We start from the raw sequence: 24,191 nt of genomic DNA, 5'->3' as shown, positions 1-24,191 counted from the left end.
AATTCCTGGCGCTGCCACTGCTACAGGCACATGCCCATCACTTTAATACTTGAGTCCCCCTGGCTATCACTATGGTATACGATTAATTATAAACACATCATTATATCATCATGCACTTGCCTATTGTAACCTTTACTGTCCACATGACATTTACATATAGGCTTACTATGCCATCTAATAAATGAGTACCAACCCAGTTATATACCTGAGTCTATAAACAGGGCAATATGCTACCATAATATAAACACAGACTTCCAGATCCACAGTGTACAGGTACTATTTATAGCGTTTTAAAATATTAGATAATTATTTTTCTAATAATGCCAATGTAAAGAGATTGAATTAAAGTATGGAAAAGAAAACAAGCCGAAACTAAACCATAATGTAAAGGGTTAAAAAAACACCAGTTTGACATTTTAGATAATAATAACCTAAAGGTCCTCAGTAAGCACTTAGTAAGGCATATAATTTATCATGTATTTAATGTCGCAGATAAAAAAAACACTTTGCTATAAATGTTTATAAAGACAATCCGTCTGGTTGTCTTTTCATTATGATTCACGATGTAGCGTTATCACTTGGCGTTTGTGACCGCAGACTTGCAAGGTGTTAAACATTAAAAAATATATGTCATAATATTTCGTTGTACTAAGATGAGATTATATCTTGAGTGCTTTTTTCTATAAAACAAATCAATGACTGTCCCGCATTTTTAAGGTTTATTACCCCATTTACATTGGGCATAAGTCGTAATCGATTCCACAAAGTCATAACTGACTTAATATGTATCATAAGTGTAAACAGGTACAGTCGTAATTAATTATCATTCAGAAAGTCATACTTTCCAAGGATGATTTGTATCATCATTCATTTGAAGTGAATTCAAATAAGTTGTCTTTAAATACGACTCTTTGATAATGTAAACAAACACATTGTGGAATTTGTGTTTATGACATACTTCCAGCTAACACAGATGGCAACCGGATTGTTTGGGCAGGGGGTGCACTGTTTGTTTATATCCCGGGGTTTATATGCATCGATCGTTGCTCAAACTCCAAATAATATTTTTGTGGAGTGTACCTGCCTGTCATATCTTTCGTCAAATAAAAACCTCATTTAGAGGCATATATGCTTGTAGATGGAATTCCACAGTAGGTTCATAAACCTAGCATGCAGGCATCTTGGATCATATTTCACCAATATTGAACAAACTGAAACTGAAGACAATAGCTAAATCAAAGAAATCCTTGCCCTCATAGAATTATACAATCTAGTACTCTACAGAATTATGCCATCAACATAATTGTGCTCATAAGTCCAGTACAGGGTGTCCCTGAAAGAACTGTATCGTCAGAAACTTAATTGTTTGGTTATTTTAACGCCACAACTAAACATAACCAGGGACAAGCAATTTGCGCACCAACTTTTTTTCCACGCAATTGGGTATTTTTTTCCTATGGGCAGGGATACATGATTTGCACTGAAAAAAAAGTTCCGCACAATTCTGTGCAATTTGCTATTTTTTGCGTGCAAATCACCTGTCCCTGAACATAACTTAATACTTGGTGTGGTTAAAGAATAAATCAGCTATCACATACTTTTTGAATTTTGACAATTGACCATACCGTTCTTTAAATACTCAGTATAAGAATTTTACAAAACTCCCTCATTTTCAGGTCCCTATCAGGTCAATATCAATCGATGATCTATATTCAGCATGCTAAGGCCATCTAAATTTCAGTTTTTCCACTGTTTTATTTCTTTTTCCGATCGACAACATAAAAATTTCATATTTGACATTGTCAGACGTCGTAAATCTCGATAAAAATTCTTCATCTTGCCCAAAGCGCAACCTCTTTGGGTGATGAAAAGGTGGTCTAGTCCACAGATACAAAAAATTAAAGTAAAAAAATAATAATTAAAACCACATTCTGTATTAAGTTCTTAACTTGTGAAGGGCTTTGAGACAAATTATTAAATTAAAATGGCCTAATCAGTGCATGATGCGTCTGTTGTCATTTGATAGATATTGACTCTGTGGAATGGATTGAAAATTAGGTAGTATCGTAAAATTCTTTTATTTCAAAACCGGAGCGGTCAATTGTCAAAATTCAAAAAGTATGTGATAGCTGATATGTTCCTCAACATCATCAGTTATTTAGTTATGTTTGGTTGATGCGTTAAAGTACCCCAAAAAATCAGTTTCCGACGATCAGGGACACCCTGTATGTTAAATAAGACTGAAAGCAGTGGTGTAAATGTAAGCTTATACTCCCATTACTGCGTCTCTTGATTGGCTGACCTACTTAGAGGAAAAAAGATCGCAACAATCTAATTTTCCCCATACATATTTGACATACTTGCTTTTCCTATGTGAATTGAAAAATGAATATCATGAATGGGCTATTCCAGTTGAAATCCACACTCCCCCTGTGGAAGATTTTGGAAATATCTTCCACAGGGGGAGTATGTTTTTCAGTTGTAATTGGTCAGAGTTATTTATTTTGAAACCCATACTCCCCCTGTGTTATAGCTTAAGCTATATCTTCCACAACTGGAGTGAGTATTTCAAATGGAAGTTACCCAATTATCTATTCTGTTCGAAATTTATACTCCCTCTGTGGGAGACTTTAGCTAAATCTTCCACAGGGGGAGTGTGAATCTTAAATGGAATAGCCCAATATCGTAAGGATTTGCCTGATGCGGGTCTTTTCCATAGGGTACATTTCGCATACAAATAGAGAGCTCCTTCCCCTGAAAATCCCAACAAGAATTAAGGGTCCTTGCCATTACTTTCTGGTCAGATTTTTACAGGAGGACACTTTTAGTGTATGCCTAAAATTCCAGTTATGTCAAGGGAGCCACCTATATCATATGTGTTATATTAGGTGAATCTTTATGGTAAAGTTTTATTGAAGCACATTTCGACTGCTCAGTGCCAGAAGTTGGTAAGTGCGATAGCTGCCATGTGTAGATGAGTACTTAGTGTAAATTGCCAAATGTTCACAGGGCAGCTATTGCACTCATCCACTTCTGGCACTGAGCAGTTGATTTCCTCACGGCATGTTGTTTGTTTCTCTATACCATCACATGATTCCAATAACAACATAATTTTTGAATTGTGATTAATGTCAACCAGACTGTGATAATCTACTAATTAGATATGTACTCCCTGGACACTACTTGTAATCTAACAGCATCTCTGATTGGTTGATATCTTGAAATACTCATTTCAATTGCCAATTACGACTAGGCTTTGAACTATTTATGGTCAAACTTGCATTTGCAGATGATCTTATTAATACCCTCCTTGATTGGTTCAAAAATTTACACAATATTCATCTTGGCCAATTGGCAGGTAGTTCTCATGAGGTTATTGGTGCTGCACATCAAGCACTGCCATTTAGTGCTTAATAGCTAAATTGTACAATTAACAATTTTAACTGCAAAAACAATTTCAGCAGATGGTATGATTACAGACATCCTTGTAAACAAGGTGACTTATATTTAACAATTATTTCATGCTCAGACTTCCAGCCTCCGGATGGTTTTTCTCATTACATAGATTTTCAACAAGAGTGATTACTTCATAGAAAACAATATATACATACATACATATAGATATTTATAAAGGGCCTTTAAAATTTATCAAAGTGCTGAACAAGATGAGAAAGAATGGAAAGAAAAAAGAAACATAGCAGGAACAAGAAAGAAGCTAACTGAAAGGGTGAATTTTCAGTTTCTTTCTGAAAACTGGAATTGATGGAGACTCCCTGATGGCTTTAGGGAGTTTTTCCATTCCCTCGGGCCAGAGATTTATTTATTCGTTATTAATTTTTGTTCAGGAAATTCCATCAATACAAATGTACTGGTCTCCCTGGAAGACACAGAGAAGGTATTTAAACCATCTGCTCTACGTGCCCTAACATGACTAAGCAGGGTCTTATCAGAAGATATCAATAACAGCAGCATGTAACTCCTGCATCAAACCAATATCAGCGGTAGATTGCAACTTCATCAAAACCAATATCAGCGGTAGATAGCTACTTCATCAAAACCAATATCAGCGGTAGATTGCTACTTCATCAAAACCAATATCAGTGGTAGATTGCTACTTCATCAATACCAATATCAGTAGTAGATAGCTACTTCATCAATACCAATATCAGCAGTAGATAGCTACTTCATCAAAACCAATATCAGCTGTATTTAACTCTTGCATCAAAACCAATAGCAGCAGTAGATAGCTACTTCATCAATTCCAATATCAGTAGTAGATAGCTACTTCATCAATACCAATATCAGCAGTAGATAGCTACTTCATCAAAACCAATATCAGCTGTATGTAACTCTTGCATCAATACCAATATCAGCAGTAGATAGCTACTTCATCAATACCAATATCAGCAGGAGATAGCTACTTTATCAATACCAATATCAGCATTAGATAGCTACTTCATCAATACCAATATCAGTAGTAGATAGCTACTTCATCAATACCAATATCAGCAGTAGATAGCTACTTCATCAATACTAATATCAGTAGTAGATAGTTACTTCATCAATGCCAATATCAGCAGTTATAGTTAGCTACTTTATCAACTGCAATATCAGCAGCAGATAGCTACTTCATCAAAACCAATATCAGCAGTAGATAGCTACTTCATCAATACCATTATCAGCATTAGATAGCTATTTCATCAATACCAATATCAGCAGTATATAACTCCTTTATCAAAACCAAAATCAGCAGTAGATAGCTACTTCATCAATACCAATATCAGCGGTAGATAGCTACTTCATCAATACCAATATCAGCAGTAGATACCTACTTCATCAATACCAATAACAGCAGTATAAAGTCTTTCATCAAACCAATAATAGCAACAGATAGCTACACCACCAATATCAGAATAGACTGCTTCTTAATAATATCAACAGCATCAGAAGATAGCTCAGTACATCATCAACAACAATATCAACAAAAAAGCTACTTCATCAAAACTAATATCAGCAAAAACTTGCTACTCATCAACACCAAATATTAGCAGCACATAGTTATTTCTTCCAAACCAACATCAGCAGCAATATCAGAATTTCTAAACATCAATCAATTACACATATCTTCAGTAACATTAAATCTCAACAAAAAATGGACTACTTCATCAACATGATTAAAATCAATGTTTTACGAACCTTGTGAATGCCTTATCGATTGAACTAACTTGACTGCTTAACTACTCTCTTTGAACATCACATGGTTTTCACTTTGTAAATTAGTTTGCTATAGTGGATCAACTATTTGATTAAGGGAAATGAAAGAAAAGGAAAGTGATGATTATGAATGAGGTTAATGTCTTTGCACCAGTTATTTTTCAGGTATTGTGAAAAATCTAAACACTTTACTTGGACATCCGTCCCAAATCGAGTATAAAGAAAAAAATCCTGAAAGTAAATCTACACAACTTCCAAATCCAAATCCATTAAAAGGCAATATTACACGATACATGATAAATGTTATAAGATACATGATAAATGTTAGTAAAATCAATACTAACGCTCTATCATGTCTATGATCACATTTAACATGGCTACACACGGAAAGCTACTTCACAAAGCCCATTGTCGGCAGTAGACTACATCAACAGTGTCAATATTAGCATTAGGGTAACTCATCAATACCAATGTCAGCAGTCATTTACTAATATAAACTGAGCTCAAAAAGAAACTTATAATTTTTCACAAGGTCATATCTTAAAATCCTGTTCATCAAAATGAACCAAAATTACACACAGGTTTACTCCAATACTCTACTCTAAACACATGTCAGTAACCAAGCAGTTATCCAACTGACACAACAGCAAAATGCACTGACATGCAACAGTTTCCTGGACCACAATCACAGCCCAATAACTGGCACCCAGCATAAGAAATCTGTGAGAATGAGTACGAGATCGTTGCACAGGTGATAAATCCAAAAGGGTATAAGTGGAATAGTGTTGAAAAGGCGCGTTTCTTGACGAAAGGGCGTGAAAAGCAGAAAGCAGCACCGTTTCATCATCTGTACCAGGATCTTGTTTGCATTCTCACAGATTTCTTGTGCTGGGTGCCAAATTTTGGGCTGTAAAAGTGGTCCAGGAAGCTGTTCCGTATCAGTGCTGTTTCTTGCTGTTGTGTCAGTTTCAGTTGGATAACTGCTTGGTTACTGACATGTGTTTAGAGTAGAGTATTGAAGTACTCCTGTGTGTAATTTTGGTTCATTTTGATTGACAGGATTTTAAGATATGACCAAGTTTCGTTTTGAGCTCAGTTTATTTGGAAGTCTACATATTATACAGACTACTTCATCAATGGGCTGTTCCATTTAAAATCCACACTACCCCTGTGGAAGATTTTGGAAATATCTTTCACAGGGGGAGTATGAATTTCAAATGTAATTATCACATTAGGTAGCTCCATTTGAAACTCACCTCCCTCTGTGGAAGGTTCAGATTGAATCTTTCTCAAAGGGTGTATGTTCTGATATTATCAATACAATGTTGGATGATTACGAGTTGTAACCAATATTGGAGGCTAAGGACACCTGGAAGCAAACATCTTTTTTTAAACATTTTTACAGCCAAAATCAACTGATTTGACAAATTACACTATACATGATATAGCAGTCAACCTTCAGACGACATACATGTAATAATGAATATGCAAATTAGACCAAAAAAAATAGCCAGAGTTTCTGACGGTGGCCTGCATATCCTAGAATATATCCAAAAGTCGATTTGCTTATCCATTCAAGAGACACAGTGTCCGGACGGAGGTACAGACGTACAGACAGACAGACGGACACTGCAAAAGCAGTATGCTTTGCACTGAAGGCGTAAAAACTTACCAGACACATAAGACTAATATATTCCTACACCAAAACCAAATACTACAATTCATTACAGTATAAAATCACTCAGTTCACAGGATGAATTGAGGATAACAACAAATCCTGATTCCTCTACTTCACAAACTATTACCGTAACCAAAGTTGAAAAAGCCTGTAAAATTATTAAAGATCAAGAATGTAACCCCTCACCAAAACCAAAATAGTGCTACTCCTATATCTATATATTACAAAGTCACCCTACCCAAATCATGAAACTATTTAAAAAGAAGCAAAATAAACTTCAACAGCTTAGTTCCTCTCCCTGGTTTTGAGCTGGAACACCTGCAGTCTGCAGAACAACATCTTCTTCTTTAGTTCCCTCCTCGAGGGCACAAGCAATATTATTTTCTCAACAACTCTTCCTATACCTTTGTACAGGAGCCAACCATTGTTCATCGGTGATGAATCAACACTAACAGAAGCGTGTACACAAACGCAAGGTAACAGACTTACATGTTGAATTCATTACTTTCGAGGAAGCGGCTAAACATTGGCACTTTATTCTGTAGTTTTATTGCTGATATCAACGGGGTCTCCTCGTCAGTCCGAAACACTGTCAGTCCAAACCACCGCTAGTCTGAATTTTTAAGGTTAGGTTTAGGGTTCGGTTTAGGGCTAGGGGCAGGTTTAGGATTAGTGTTAGGTAAGCTTAAAATTCAGACTAGCGGTAGTTCGGGCTGACAGGGTTTCTTGTAATGTTGAGTGGGATGACTGACATTCCAAATAATCAAGTGAATTAGACAATATTTCGTGGTTGAAAGGGATTCAATCATGTTGCACTGTTGTTCATCACCATTTAACACGCGTTTGCATGGTTTATTTCGAGCAGGCAGCCTCATGAAGTAAACCACGCAGACGACGCAGACGCATAGTTGTTAAATGGTGATGAACAATGGTGAAACATGATTGAATCCCTAAATTAACATGAAAGAAATAAGTTGCTATTCCGTCACCAAAATCCATCTACCCTACATTTGACAATGAGGATAAGTTGCACAGACAAGAGAACTGAGCAAGAAACCTGAATCCCAAGAATACACTGCACACAAGAAATAATCAATCCATTTACCCGCATTGGTTGGAATTTGATCATCTACCGATCCTGTAATACAAGTAAAACATACATGTTATGATTTAACAATTGTGCATAAAACTGTGTTCATAATGCTAACTAGAAGTTAATGCTATCAAATTTTGGTCAAAGACTTAAGGGATGGGGTATGAACATTTGGACAGTATTTATTGTGGGACATTAGAGCACATCAGACATATCGAATTGCATTCTGAATACGAAGAATGTCATTCTGATGTCAAATAATTTTGATTTCTTGAAATTCGAAATGTAATACACATTTTATGGCAAATGATTAAAAATTGATATTTTTGATATTTAACAGTACTCGAAGTAAACTTTATAAATCTGATGATATGTACTAAAAAGTGTATGTAGGTGGGATGAAAAGCCGACGATCAATTGAAAATTTTGACCTTTCGTATTGAAGATATGGATTTTCTTTCCCAAAACACCAAAAAAAATTAGACTTTTTTGGGAAAAAAATCCATATATCTTCAATATGAAAGGTCAAAATTTTCAATTGATCGTTGGCTTTTCCTCCCAGCTACATACACTTTAAGAATATATCATTAGATTTATAAAATTTACTTCGAGGACTGTTATATATCAAAAATGTGAAAAATATCAAATTTTAATAATTTGTCATCGTGAATTTCAAAAAATGAAAATTATTTGATATCAGAAAGACATTCTCCGTATTCAGAATGCAATTCGATATGTCTGATGTGCTCTCATGTCCCACAAAAAAGACTGTCGAAATGCTCAAAACGCTTATTCCAGATCCCTTAATATTGTAAAGTATGGAATTATATGCTTTCAACAGTGTCCTCTTGACCCTCACTTCTCCCTTGAACATCATCAAGTCAAATATTTATCATTCAATTCAAATAAAACAAAATTAAATAAAAACAGCCTATTAGTATATAAGACCATATAACATTCATTTTTTTGGTTATCGTCCCCTCCTGCTGCAATTTTAAAGATTTGTCAGATTTTTTAGATTTCAATACGAATGGTCAAAATTTTCAAATGATGGATGGCCATTTCTCCCAGCTACATACACTTTTTAAAGTGATATGTACTTAAAAGTACATATCATGAGATATATAGAGTTAACTTTGAGGACTGTTAAATGTCAAAAATATCAAATTTGTATTATATCATGAATTTCAAAAAAATCAAAATGATTTGATATCAGAAGGACATTCTTTGTATTCAGCATGCAATTTGATATGGCTGATGTGTACTCATGTCCCACAAAAAATACTGTGCAAACCTTAACCCTATGCGAGCTACCTGCCGATTGGCCAAAAAGAAGTTTTATTTATATATCAATTGGACCAATCGGCAACATTGTTAGAATAATTTCACCACACAAAAAAATTGGGGTGAATTATTTGCAAAGCTCCATTCTGATTGGTGATTAAAATGAAGATATCATGTAATTGACCAATTAGAGGCAATGTTAAATCGGCAGGTAGTGCTCCGGGGTAGTGCTCAGGGGATTCACTGACAAGTCCGATTGTCACACACCATCTACATATCATGTGCATCAACCAATAAAAATGGCAACATTCTGTCCACTTCACCTCATCACTACACCACAAAAGTTGATAAACATACCAATGTTTTACTCTTTAAAACAAATTCCAAGTAGGCTATTTGCTTTCACTTAAGGGGGTACTACACCCCTCGATAAATTTGAGTCTATTTTTGCATTTTTCTCAAAAACTAATAACACAGTGTTAACAAAAGTTATGTATATTATTGGGGCAAGGAATCCAATTACTACACTGGAATTTCAGTGACCCAAGACAAGTGGTTTGTTATTTATGATAAGAAATAAGCACATACCTCATTTCCTATCATATATACTGAACCGCTTGTCTTGAGTCACTCAAATTTCAGTGTAGTAATTGGATTCCTTGCCCCAATAATATACATAATTTTTATTACCAGTGTGTTATTATTTTTTGAGAAAAATGCAAAGATAGTCACAAATTTACCACAGGGGTGTAGTACCCCCTTAATAAGTTAATATTGGTTCTGTTTTTACCTGAGACTAATATGCCAGGTTTTTACATCACTAAACTTTAACATGAAATCCTACTCCAGTAGTCATCAATATGGTCAATATATACATAGTATAAAATAAATGCAATGGTTGCAACCAATACTATCTAGCATTAGCATGACATGAAATAGACGACATAATTTAAGGTATCCAGGCAGATATATAAGCTAGAAATACACTAATACAAGGTATTAACTAGCTCTCTTCTAAATGTCAGTCATAAATTTTAAAACATAATCTTAAAATACCAGCATATTACTAGCAACACCTTTACTTAATGCTCTGAATGCTAGCCATAGGTTTCAACATAAAAAGTCCCAAGTTTCGAGATATTTTCTCAAAATATCAAGAGCTATCTCAAGAACCACTGAACCAATAGGCCTACTAGGCTTATTTGTACTCATTTTAATGTATTTTCCATGCTGATTCCAAATATGGTAATGAAAATTCACATTTCTGAAATTTTTTTAAAAACTTGTCGTCTGCAGTCGACACCCGCGTGAAGAGAGTTTTATGTTGTCAAGAAATGTGTCTACTTGGCATAGTCTTCATATACGTAAAACCTCGTCTAAGGGCATATGTAGTGTTTTTTATGAAAGCTCAAATCGGGAAAAAAACCGTAAATATGCCAATACAATAGATTGGTCTTAAATTAATACTTGTTTGTATATGCTTGGATCCGTAATATTGACTAACTCTCTTCTAAATGTTAGTCATAAATTTTGAAACATAATCCCAAAATACCGGCATATTATTGGCAACACCTTTACTTAATGTTGTCAAGAAATGTGTCTGCATGGCATAGTCTTCATATAGATATACCGTAAAACCTCGTCTACAAGCATATGTGCCCATCCACCACAAACTGGTCATAAAGTCGGCATTTTCCATTTTGAGATACAATCAAAAACAGTATTTGGATTTCTATGTAAAATATATTAGGAATTCAACCTTTGATGAACCATAACTTCACTTCTAGATGTCCAATGAAGCTGGTTGAGGTGTCATTTTAAAGCTGATAGTGTATTCTTTCAAAATCTGTAATAAACAGAAAATGATCTAGATCCGACTTTACTACCACTTTGTGGTGGATGGTCACATCTGTAGTGTTTTTTATGAAAGCTCAAATCAAGATAAAAAAAACCCGTAAATATGCCAATATAGATTGGTCTTAAAATAATACTTGTTTGTATGTGCTCGGATCCGTAGTTTATTTGATCAAACTCCATAATGGCACCTGGATTAATGTAGCTTTCATCAGAAGCACTCTATATGCTTGTAGATGAGGTTTTACGGTAGGTCTATTTTATGTTTTCTATGCTAGGCACTGAATGGTTGAAAATCTAGTAATCACAGCTTCAGCTTCTGCTTCAAACAGATTCAAACATCCAATAAAAGTTACCACATAAATAACAGTTTTGCCTAACAACATTGTTTAACATATTTGTAACAAAAGTTCTTGATATCAGCTGTGTGAGTTTAACCCCCTGAGCACTACCTGCCAATCTGAATCTAACATTGCCTCTGATTGGTCAATTATGTGATATCTTCACTTTAATCACCAATCAGAATGGAGCTTTGCAAATAATTCACCCCAATTTTTGTGTGTGGTGAAATTATTCCAACAGTGTTGCTGATTGGTCCAATCGATAAATGAAAACTTCTTTTTGGCCAATCGGCAGGTAGTTCTCATGGGGTTAATTGCCATAAATAATGACCTTGAAATTCACAGTATTTTTTTGACCATCTTTGACAGATTTCAAGGTAATTATTTATTTCAAAGTACATTTTGTACAATGCCGATGTCATTAATGACATTTAGATGACAAACAACCTGTCATGTTCACACAATAAAGGACACCTGGCTTCCAGCATCTAGTCCAGCTACCCATATATACAGGCTTAATGAGGCTATGCAAAATAGCGAATGCTTTAAAGGAGTATTTTGTGATCCTAGCATCCTCTTTTTACAATATTTTTCAGTAGATATCCACGAAAAAAGCTTATTCCCAAAATTTCTGTTGATTCCGATTTTGAGTTTGTGAGTTATGCATGATTATGTGTATTACATTACTCATAGACAATGTGTTGTAATTTTGTACTGGTGTACCAGAACATAATTCGAATTTCACTATATTTTTGCTACACAAATTATTCTGCAAGAAATATTTGGTACATAAGCATTATGTAACCAGAGGTTCCAGTGGTATAAAAATTTGCATTAAAATCAAAATTATTTGATATCAGAAGAACATTCCTCGTACTCAGAATGCAATTTGGTCTGATGTGCTGTCAGGCCCCGCAAAAAAACTGTGCAAAGGTGGTTGAACGACCCCTTAAGGAATCGCTTTTGTGAAAGATACATTTTGTGTGCTGTATACTAACTGTCATGGTTAACTGAATGATGTACAGGTTACTACACTCTTCCGTTCTGCAGCCAGACGTACATATTAAATTACTTTCATCAATTTCTACCACCACAAATGAATCTATATTCTTACAATTGTTTGAAGGTTTGTTTCAAATTAGCATTGTACATATGATGGGACAGTTTAATGGTGCAATTCCATGCTTCATTTAAATTAAATTATTATTTTTTTATTTAGTTTTGAGTCACCCACACATCTTTTGTGTAATAAAGGTGTTTACCATCAGTTGAGGCTGAATTTAATTCTTGGAATCTTTAAGACTTTATCTGGTCAATTCCAAGCAAGCTTGCCCAAATTGTCAAAATTTAAAATTTATGTCAAGTATGTGATTTTGGTGTCATAATTATTGTAGCTAAAAGACTATATTTTCTGAAAACGTACTTTTTTCTGAGGAAATGGTGTTCATTGTTAGAAAAATTTCCCATCTATTTGATTGAATTGATTATTGTTGCTTATCCATTCTTGTTGTTATTTATCTTTATCTTATGTTATTACGGTGTTCATATTACCAAATTGAAGGATGGTTTGTATGTACCTCAATGGCAAGTCCAGTCACTGCTGAATTTTTCCTACAAAAACACAGTATTTCATTTTCGTTCTGAGAATTGACCTTTAAATACAATAGCTTACCTCAGCCCTATACCCAGTCAATCCCTAGTATCATTTGTCAATTTGTTTGACAAATTTCAAATTCTGAATAAATGTGCCACCCACGTATGACGTGGGAAGTTGACAACCAGGGTACCGAATAATAGATGCACAAACCGGAAATGCTAAAATAAAATTCATTTTATTATTCAGCAGTTTACACTATATCATGTTTAGCCGTTTTTGACCCACACAAAATATGCCCTATATACACACACCAAATATTGCTTTTCCAAACAATCGTACACAATTCAATAATATCGTTTCAATTAAATAAAATATTTGACATTTCTGGCCTGTCATTTTTATACGTAGCCATAGCAACCTGGGTAAGTAAGACTAAGTGTTAGTATTGTACCAACCACAACCAGCACTGGTTTGCAAGTGGCTCTGTTAACATTAACTAAACAAATTGTAAATTTAGTTCAAGAATTGAACTTTTTTAAAAGAACAGAAAACATAGAAAATGTGATGATCAAATTGTTTTCTCAGCAGAAAAGAAAAGAGAGAAAGGATGAGACTGCTTTTAAGACAGAATCTTAAAGATGCTTCGTTAAAACCAATCTCGTAAGAAGTAAAATCATTGTACTTTTAAATCAGAAAATCAAAAAAAAATCATTGAAAATTGCAATTGTGCATTTTTGTAAACAAGAAGGGGTGTGCTAGACGGAAAACGACCTGGTAATATAAGGGTAAAGTGTTGGTCAATGTTGTCCTTCACGAATGTCTATACCAAAGGACAATAGACTTATCCATTACTTTTAAGGGGTCAGTCACCAACCTATGCCCAGTATTTTTGTGGGACCTCAGAGCACATCAGACACACCACATTGCATTCTGAATACAAGGAATGTCCTTCTGATATCAAATAATTTTGATTTTTTTTTTTAATTTGCGATATATATAATACAAATTTCATGGCAATTTTTCAACATTAACATTTCTGACATTTAACAGTTCTCCAAGTAAACATAATCAAAATTTGCCATTAAATTTGTATTATATTGCACATTTCAAAAAATCAAAAATTATTTGATCTGTGACACGATCCAGTACATGGAGGCCAAATGAGTCATTTTTGAAAATTGAGTTACTATAATTATTACCATATACAAACATTAGGCTATCATATACTGAAAACGCCAAACATCTATTATTTTCGGTTCTATAGAGTTATAAGGTGTTGTGATGTCTTTTTTCTTATGTATTTCATTGTTTTTTTACTCCATATTTTTGCCTTAATCTCAATTTCAAATTTAACACCTTTGGCCTCCGTGGACCAAATCCTGTCACATCAGAAGGACGTTCCTCGTATTCAGAATGTAATTTCTGCAACTCCGTTTCTTAGCAATGCTTAAAAAGCATTTGAAGAGTTTTGTGAAAAACAAATGAAAACAGAGTGTATCTATTGCAAGATTAATGATAATTTGTAAGGTCACTCCACTCTGTGACCACCCACACGTTTCTTTTGTTTCCTCTGATATTACATACGCTGTAGGAACAAAAATACAACCATGAGTGGGAGCAAGCACAAAATGGCGATGTTTCTCACAAACTACTGAATCACAAGTATTTTTTCTTAATAAACATTACCATATGTAAAATCCATAAGGATATATTTATATTCAGTCTATATTCATAGATAGAGGTTATTATGCTCATTGCATTGCATCTATATGTAATGTACTTTATATTTCAAAATAACAATAATTCAAAAGGAGACACTTTTGGGCAGGATCGTAAATGGAGAAATGGCAAAAAATCTGCCCCGGGTGATTTTTTCACAATTTGGATTTGTTGCAAATTTGTGATGTTAATAATGTTTAAAATATTGTTTGATAGTTTCAGACTTGAATATAACTGGCATCTTGTATTTTTTCAGACATTTTTCAATGTACATGTACATAATAAAATTGTCAATAATATTCTTAAAGGCCGATATCTTAATTTCCAATTTTATAATTACCATAACTTACGAACTCAACATCTTAGCTTAGGAATGTCCGATTTCATTGAGGAAAACGGCGTTGTGGAGCAAAATATCTCTATATTTAAGATATGTAAAACACTCAAAATTAATAACCTGCCCAAAAGTGTCTCTTTTTGATATACCACATCACATATTTCAAAATAATTGCTCTGGGTGATAGCCATTAGGCTTCAACATAAAAAGTCTTTAAGCCTTTGTGTTGCCTCATCTGTTTGGGTTACAATGTAAAGGAGACATATCTAACAATGAAACAATGAAAAATAACAGTGTGTGGAAATTAAAATACAATTCTACTTCTTATAGAAATGTTACATATTGCTTGAAATGCAGAAGCATGATGAGAGCTGCTCTGCTACTTTTCAAAATATGCAAATTATTGCTTTCCTGGAATAGGATAATGAATGATAAATTCCCTTCTTTACGTGTTCAGAAGGCAATCATTATCTCTTTTTAAGTGTGAGATCGATCAGTTAGTATTATGCAAACGAGTGCTGCTGCGCTACTTTTTACAATATGCAAATTATTGCTTTCCTGGAATTGGAGAATGAATGATAAATTCCCTTCTTTACGTGTTCAGAAGGCAATCATTATCTCTTTGTAAGTGTGAGATCGATCAGTTTAGTATTATGCAAATAGTGAGGATGGTGGTGTAGTGATGCGAGAAGTTTGGTGTCACAGGATGTTGGGTGTATCAGTCATTTGTGGTCAACACGCCAGACAATTTTTTTTTATAGAAAATTCTCCTCACAAAAACATAAAAAATATCATAGGATTATTGTGTGGTTCTTGAAATGGGCTATTCCAGTTGAAATCCACACTCCCCCTGTGGAAGATTTTGGAAATATCTTCCACAGAGGGAGTATGTTTTAAGATTTTACTATCTAGTGCAACATGGGATGATAGTGACAAATGGTACCTCAATGAACAGAGCACATCCAGAGCTTGCAAATTGTGTTTATTTCATGACTATCAACCCCTGTTTACTCTCAACATGAAAACAAATTAAACATGTCCAGGCTATAAATGGAAGTGTCAGTTGATGAAATGAAGTGATGTATCATGTTGCAAAGGATTCTGGGAAGGGTATGATCTCTTCTTTGATTTTGATGACTCTTGGTGATTCTCTGTGCTTTACATGCAGTCCACGTTTACAAGTACGCAACTACAAATTTGAGGGAACTACTTCTTTAGGCATAATATTTGCATGGAAAATTGGATGATATCGGAAACTGATGTTTACTTTGTTCAAAAAACATTGCTGGCAAAATATTAACACGCTTAAACACAGAGACATTGGAATGCCTAGATGCCATAGTTAATAAAGACAGAAAATGACATATAAAACCTGATAACCCTGTGAGTTATTAGAGAGCTTGCAATCTCATGCACATATTTTGGGGAGGGGGCTTTGGAAGTGCGAGCCCCGGGAGTTAAAGCAGGGGCGGCCAAAGCGGGCGGCGGAAGAAGATGGGCGGCAAAAAACAGGGGCGGCAAAAGCGAAGGGCGGCAAAAAGAATTAGGCCAAAAACCGGTTTTGAAAAAAATGGTACTATACATCAAAATGTGTTGCCAAACCACCGAAAAAAAATTGGGTCAACCTTTTTGGGCTGTTGACGAAGGGGCAGCGAAATTGAATTTTCTTCAGCCCCCGGGGTAGGAGCGGCCACGGTACGCCACTGAATTTCCAAAAGCCCATGCATCTATTCAAAATCCTGTGCATCTATTCAAAATCCCGTCACATAAGAGTGATTTTAAATAGATGCACGGCGTATGATAAGTACGTTTGGAAATCACAAGCTCTCTAGTTTCTCTTTCCCAATCCAGTCACAATCTGACAGACACAATCAAGGTAGTGTAATTCAAACCATTTCTACCTGGTCTAATCCGCTCTACTACTTTGCATCTATAGGCATGTTCACACGGAGCAAAACATCTGTTGTGTGAACGCTCTCGAGATTCCAATCCTAAAGCGCTTCAGACTCCAGTATTATGCGTACAATATTGTATGTACTGTATATACGTTATTTAATCTATTGCCATTCTATTTCCAGTAATGTTTAAGTTCTAACGAATTTTTTATTATGATAAATTGATAATATGTTACATACAATATCTAGCAGAAATATATTATCGATTTTACGTCATCAAACATTCGTTAGAACTTAAACAGTACTGGAAATAGAATGGCAATAGATTAAATAACGTATATATTGTACATACAATATTGTACGATATAATAAAAAGTCTGTATACTGCTTTAAGTTTGCCCCCAAATTTATCCCCAAGAAATATAGGGGATTTCAAAATTTCACAAAGTGATACTTGAGTGGTCCTCGAGTGCTATTTGCTGTGTGTATAATTTTGAGATTCTTGAGTGCCGAGCATAACCTATGACCTTGTATTAATTATATTTTATACGGCTCAATTTGGCGTGCCACTAGTGTTATTTCAATGCATTGAAATAGGAATTGAATTGAATTGATTTTGGCCATTTTTCTCGAAATGTTTGTATTTTTCATTTCAATTCAATGCATTGAATCAAAATGTTTTCATTCTTTCATTTCAATTCAGTGCATTGAATCGAAATGTGTTTTTTGTTCATTTCAATTCAATTCATTGAATCGAAAATGCATACAACATGTATTTTGATTCTGTCATTTCACCTGTATTGTCAGCTCATCAATTCCAATAAACTTTCTTCCTGAACTGCTTTTAGCCAAATGACCGGTAAAATGTATCAGTGTTGGTAATTAGAATTGAATTTGAATATGAATTGAATTCAAAGGCTGTGAATTAGAATTGAAATTGGTTAGCAGTTAATTTCAATGCATTGAAATGGAATTGAATCAAAATGATACTAGAGAAGAATTGAATTGAAATTGCATGAAAATGATTTTATAAAATAAGAATTGAATCAGAATTGAACTGAAATTCATTTTCTGAATCGAAATAACACTACATTCCACTAGGAGGGTTAGGTTGCAATTCCAGAGCTGACATCATCAGGCTTTGCAAAACCTGCTGATTAACCAGGCTGCAATTCAGTTGTGTGGACACAAACTTGGGGATTGACTTCTCGAGCATAGAATTCTCGAGCACGCAGATCATCGAGAATTCTATGCTCGTCTGAACATGTCTTATCCCAGCATCTCTTCTTACTTTAATCAGTCTTGATAGCATCACCATACATTTCTCACATTACCCATAAAATCTTTCAAAATCCCATTCAAGTTGTTCTCAAATTACTCTGCAAGTCTTTCACAAATAACTTGATAGGGGTCTAGAGATTGACCAATTTTAAGTGCACTGACAAAGAAGCCAGGGCAACTAAGCCATGGGTGAGGCATTTATAATTAGACACAGTTCCTTGTTTAGGTCACAGGAGTCGGCATTATTGAATTTCTATATGGCATTCTCTTTTCAGCATCTGTGTACGTTTTTCTATGCACCTCTTTCATGAAGAGTCACAGCCTCCATTTTTTTCTTATTTCTTTTCTTCCTAAAGGAGGCAAAAGGTTCCATGTTGTCCAGTCAATATTTCTATAATTCATTTATTTCTACATTGAATGCACCTATTTACAGTAAGATTCATACATGATTGTATTGTCAGAGGCATGAGAGTTTTCCTGGTTTACTACACTGTACCACCCAATAGGTTAATAGTTGAGATCACTTTTTTTCCACTTTCACCAGGCCCAAGTACAGGTGAATAAAAATGGAAAAAGAAAAAAAAGGAAAAAAAAAAAATTTTAATGACTTCTTCAAAATAATGAATTGCAATGAAAAAAGATCTATTTTTGCCCATTTATATTTAAACCTGGACATGACTTCCAATTTTTATCTCAAAATAGCATATTTAATTCAGTAAAATAAAATGCCAAAGCATAATGTTATCATATTTAATAGTAAGATAACAAAAAAATATTTCCACAAATTGGAGCTAAACAAAGGTTTCCTAGTATCATCCATCTAATCAATTCAGTTTAGAGACATGGCAAAATTCTGTACAGTCGTCTTATGAATTATTCCACAACTCACGCTTCGTTTGTTGCCTTAAAGTCAAAGTACTATGTTACCACATATTGGCAGCTTAACCCCATGAGAACTACCTGCCTATTGGCCAAAAAGATGTTTTCATTATCAATTGGCCCAATCAGCAACATTGTTAGAATAATGTCAGCACACAAAAAATTGGGGTGAATTATTTACAAAGCTCCATTCTGATTGGTGATTAAATTGAAAATATCATGTAATTGACCAATCAAGAGGCAATGTTCGATCGGCAGGTAGTGCTCAGGGGGTTAAAGACAGCTTGTACTTCCAGTGATATGGCCATATAATAATAATCATATTTCATTGACGTAATGTCAATGGCAATAAAGCTTATCCACCATAAAAAAACACATTCTAAATCGAAAGAAAGCAGCAAGTTTGCCTTTCCGTTAAGGGAGTGGGATGTGTGCACTGCACCCCACACTGCCACACTTGCCTATAAACCATATCACATGTCGTAACTAGGGAAAGAAATGCCCTGTCTTCAATTACCCAACAATCAATGTGTTTTTAAAAAAAGCAATTGTGATATGTATGATGAACTACGTTAAAACAACTGATATACCACTTAACCAACCAGAACTTTACAAAAAATCACAAAAAAAAACCATGAAGAAATGCTGATCAGGGAAAAATTTTTTCTCACAATGCAGCATCTAAGGAAATACTACTTTATTGGAATGCCTCATATTAATAATGGGCTCAGGTGTCAGGAATTTAACTACTACCCAAAATAAACATGTCAAGCTACCTGCCTATTATGATTTAATACATGAGCAATGGTGAGGTGCCCTTTATTCACAGCTAAACATGCTCTGTGTGTGTGATACTTAAGCTGTTGACCTTATTGTTTTAAGATTATTGCATCTGAATAAAACAGCATACAACAAATGCCAAGTTGTGAACAAATTCATTACTACTATAACTGTATTACATCAATATTATACTATAACATGTCAAGAGTACTAATGTTAGAAGAGGTTGAACATGTAAAATGCTATCTTCTGAAGATAGCAATTGAGTGCCAAGTGCTATCTTCTGAAGATAGCAATTGAGTGCCAAGTGACATCTTCTGAAGATAGCAATTGAGTGCCAAGTGACATCTTCTGAAGATAGCAGTTGAGTTAACTGCCAAGTGCTATCTTCTGAAGATACTATAGCAATTGAGTTAACTACCAAGTGACATCTTCTGAAGATAGCAATTGAGTGCCAAGTGACATCTTCTGAAGATAGCAATTGAGTGCCAAGTGACATCATCTGAAGATAGCAATTGAGTTTACAGCCAAGTGCTATCTTCTGAAGATAGCAATTGAGTACCAAGTGCTATCTTCTGAAGATAGTGATTGAGTTAACTGCCAAGTGCTATCTTCTGAAGATAGCAATTGAGTGCCAAGTGCTATCTTCTGAAGATAGTGATTGAGTTAACTGCCAAGTGCTATCTTCTGAAGATAGCAATTGAGTGCCAAGTGCTATCTTCTGAAGATAGTGATTGAGTTAACTGCCAAGTGCTATCTTCTGAAGATAGCAATTGAGTGCCAAGTGACATCTTCTGAAGATAGCATTTGAGTAAACTGCCAAGTGATATCTTCTGAAGATAGCAATTGAGTGCCAAGTGACATCTTCTGAAGATAGCATTTGAGTAAACTGCCAAGTGATATCTTCTGAAGATAGCAATTGAGTTAACTACCAAGTGACATCTTCAGGCAACAATTGTGTTCAGTTGCACATGACATTTCATCCAAGTGGAGATCTTCAGAAGAGAAAACTTTGATTTAGTGTGCATATGGTATATTCAGAACATTTGAGTTCCTTTCCAGTGATGTCTTCATAAGATAGCAAATTGTGACAATTTGCAAGTACCATCTTCATAAGATAGCATTTGAATTCATTGGCAGGTGCTATCTTCAGAAGATAGCGATTGCGTTCAATTCAGTGACGTATACAGAAGATATCAATTGTGTTGATTTGCAAATGACATATTCAGACAATAGCAATTTTGTTAATTGCAAAGTGACATCTTCATAAAAGAGCATTTGAGTTCACCTGTAATTTGGTTATCTTCAGAAGATAGCAATATGTAGCCACATAGCCAGTTACAATTTTCTATCCATTTTCAACATCATAACACATTTCCTTAAAGATCTAATGATGATAATCCTCTTTTTAAACTGGCAAAAAAGACTTACAAAATATCACTCAAAAACCAAACCAGGCCTATGAACTTAAGGAGTAGAGAACGTCATGTATAGCTGTCACCTTGACAACCATATCTGTCAATGTCAGGATGTTCTAATTCGATACAAGTAATGTGATTCTATTTAATTCATGCAATTCTTGGTGAATACAGTATTTATAGATATAATTAAGTCAAGGGGTATAAATAACCCACAAACAATTGATATCCTGATACTGACTTTTTCTTATTTTTGTTGCTTTTTTTTTGGATTTTTCAAGAATCCTTGAATGCAGTAACTTCAAAATGTTGAAACTTGAGTCATGTGCATCAATTAACACACTGATGACTCATGACTTGCAAATCAACTTCACTTAATGCTCTGTGTGCATGCTAGCCATAGGCTTCAACATAAAAAGTCCAAATTTGCAGATATTTTCTCAAAATATCAAGAGCTATTTTAAGAAGCACTCAACCAATACTATGTTTGTTTGTACTCATTTTAATGCATTTTTCATGCTGATTCCAAATATGGTCATGAAAATATACAATTCTGAAATTTTTGATTTAAGAAATATTGAAACTTGATGTCTGCAGTCGACACTAGCATAGAGAGAGTTAAGGAAATACAAACTAGAATAAACCACTTCACTTCATTTCAATTATTCTCCACCTGCTAATTCCAGCTCATCAATTTTCAATTCACTGTTTCTTTAAGGTTAGCAACTATTTTAAACTGTTGCGAGTTGGTAGTTCACAGCATCTTGCGAATGGTAGTGAGCTTTGGCAAAAATGGTATTGATAATTTCATTGAGAGTATGTAGAAGAATTCAAATATCAGATATACTTTGATAGGTTTGTTTGTTTGTTTGTTTAAACGGTTGCTCCGTGTTGAGACACGCTTGAGTCCTGATGGGACCAGGCTCAAACAAAATGCAGGTACTGTGGTTCTTGAGTTATGTTGTAAAAAGGGCTGAAACAACAACACTTTCATAAAATGTAAAAAGTATATGATTTGTAGAATGAACTTTTGCAAAACATCAAAGTGTTATTTTTCAATAATATATTGATTCAAATAATGAAAATCAATTTTATGGCTGTTTCGACCAACAATACATCTAATCGTGTAAAATGTAAAAAGTATATGATTTGTAGAATGAACTTTTGCAAAACATCAAAGTGTTATTTTTCAATAATATATTGATTCAAATAATGAAAATCAATTTTATGGCTGTTTCGACCAACAATATATCTAATCGTGTACCCTTAATCTTGCTTTAACAAGTAATAACTCTTTCACCATATACCATCCCTCATTTTTTATCGGTAGGAGATGAATTCACTGTGTCTCAGGCCCATACTTGTAAGATTCAAAGCCAAAATATTTGATATTTGATATTATATCACTCATACATAAATTCTAGACAGTTCATTGGTTGATTACCATTTATCATTTTTACTATCACCCTCTCCGTGTGATAGTCTTTACCATCATGTGCTCTGCCGTAGTGCGCCTGCGCCAAGCTGTGCTCGCCGATTTAGTTATGGGGTGGACCCAAAAATGTGAAGTATATCACGGCAAAACATGGTGTTATATTGATGAAAAAATGTATTTCCTACCTTAAATAGTATTTTAGTAATAGAATTTATGCATGAGTGATAAAAAACAAATATTAACTGTCTTAAATTTGTGTAAATTCCGGCTCGTGGAATGGAACAATCCATCTTTCACCTCGTGATTATATTTCGACCATCACACTCATAGACAGTTAATATTTGTATACTAGTGTTATTATACAGTCTATATCGATTCAATATTTATAGTAATTTTTGACTTCTAACAAATGTTTGTTGATATAAACTCAATAATATATCACCACCAGAAATTAGACGTCAAATATAATTGATTTTTTTTTCAACAAACATTTGTTAGAAGATAAAAATAAATTGAAACAGATTGAATGATGAATACTCTGGCGGTCGCAACATATATTGGCATACGTGAAGGACAAAATATGTTTCCGAGAAAAACGTGTTTGAAGGATGTGTTACTAATAATGGCGTCGATACTCCTTCAATGTTATCTCTCAGTGGCCTGAAGTTTAAGGTTCAAACTATTAAACTGCATCTTTAATAGTTAAAAAAGAATAACTATTATAGGATATAGCTAGCTCTAAGTCAAGTGAAACCAGGCTATGCCGTTTGAGGAGAGCTAGAGTGATTGCTCTGCATCACTCCCCTCAAATAAAGTTGAGGAGAGCCTTTTATTGCTCGCCTACATGTACCTTTGGTATAAGAATAATATACATTACAGTAAAAATGTGCTCCTAGTGCTATCATGTAGCACTCAAGGAAAGCAATTAAAAGCTCCCCTGCTAATTTCAAATGGCAAAGCCTGGTGAAACGGAAAATTTGGACAAAAATGTGTTGCGACAGACGACTTGAATGGAATATTCATTCTTCACTATACTCTCAAAGAATGACCCCAATGCCCACCAATAAAACACTTTTTCAAACATATGCTATGCGTTGTGTTGGTATTTATTTGCACCGACTGCAGCATATCGTGAGCTCAATGAATTGGCTGTTACAGCTAGTTTAAAACTCCTCTTTGATACATACATACTGTAGATACATGCATCCTAATTATCTATACATGTAGGGCCTAACTAGAGCCAGAACATATGCAACTGTGCTTCTTATTCAACAAGTACATGTAATGACCTAATTCAATCTGGACCCCACTTCCATATACTGTACACACTACATTAACGCTCTCCACACGGACGTCAATTGCAGACAACAGTTGCAACCTTTTTTT

At 34.6% G+C, this 24,191-nt stretch overlaps 1 protein-coding gene across 4 annotated transcripts in view; it reads right to left on the bottom strand.

Annotated features, from left to right (window-relative positions):
* The window catches only part of LOC140136883 (protein cab-1-like), a 233,664-nt gene that overhangs the window by 103,412 nt on the left and 106,061 nt on the right, over positions 1 to 24,191 (bottom strand). For 2 of the 4 annotated variants that reach the window (XM_072158498.1, XM_072158496.1), the window contains exon 3: positions 7,998 to 8,030. The exons of the other annotated variants lie outside the window; for them this stretch is intronic. In XM_072158498.1, coding sequence (XP_072014599.1) covers positions 7,998 to 8,030 — 33 coding nt within the window. The remainder of the gene's footprint in view (positions 1 to 7,997; positions 8,031 to 24,191) is intronic. 4 annotated transcript variants of the gene reach the window in all.

Source organism: Amphiura filiformis, chromosome 17, assembly GCF_039555335.1.
Source record: "Amphiura filiformis chromosome 17, Afil_fr2py, whole genome shotgun sequence".
In the NCBI taxonomy this organism is placed as follows: domain Eukaryota; kingdom Metazoa; phylum Echinodermata; class Ophiuroidea; order Amphilepidida; family Amphiuridae; genus Amphiura; species Amphiura filiformis.
Note: the sequence above shows the minus strand (reverse complement) of the source record. Positions and strands in the feature narration are given on the sequence as shown.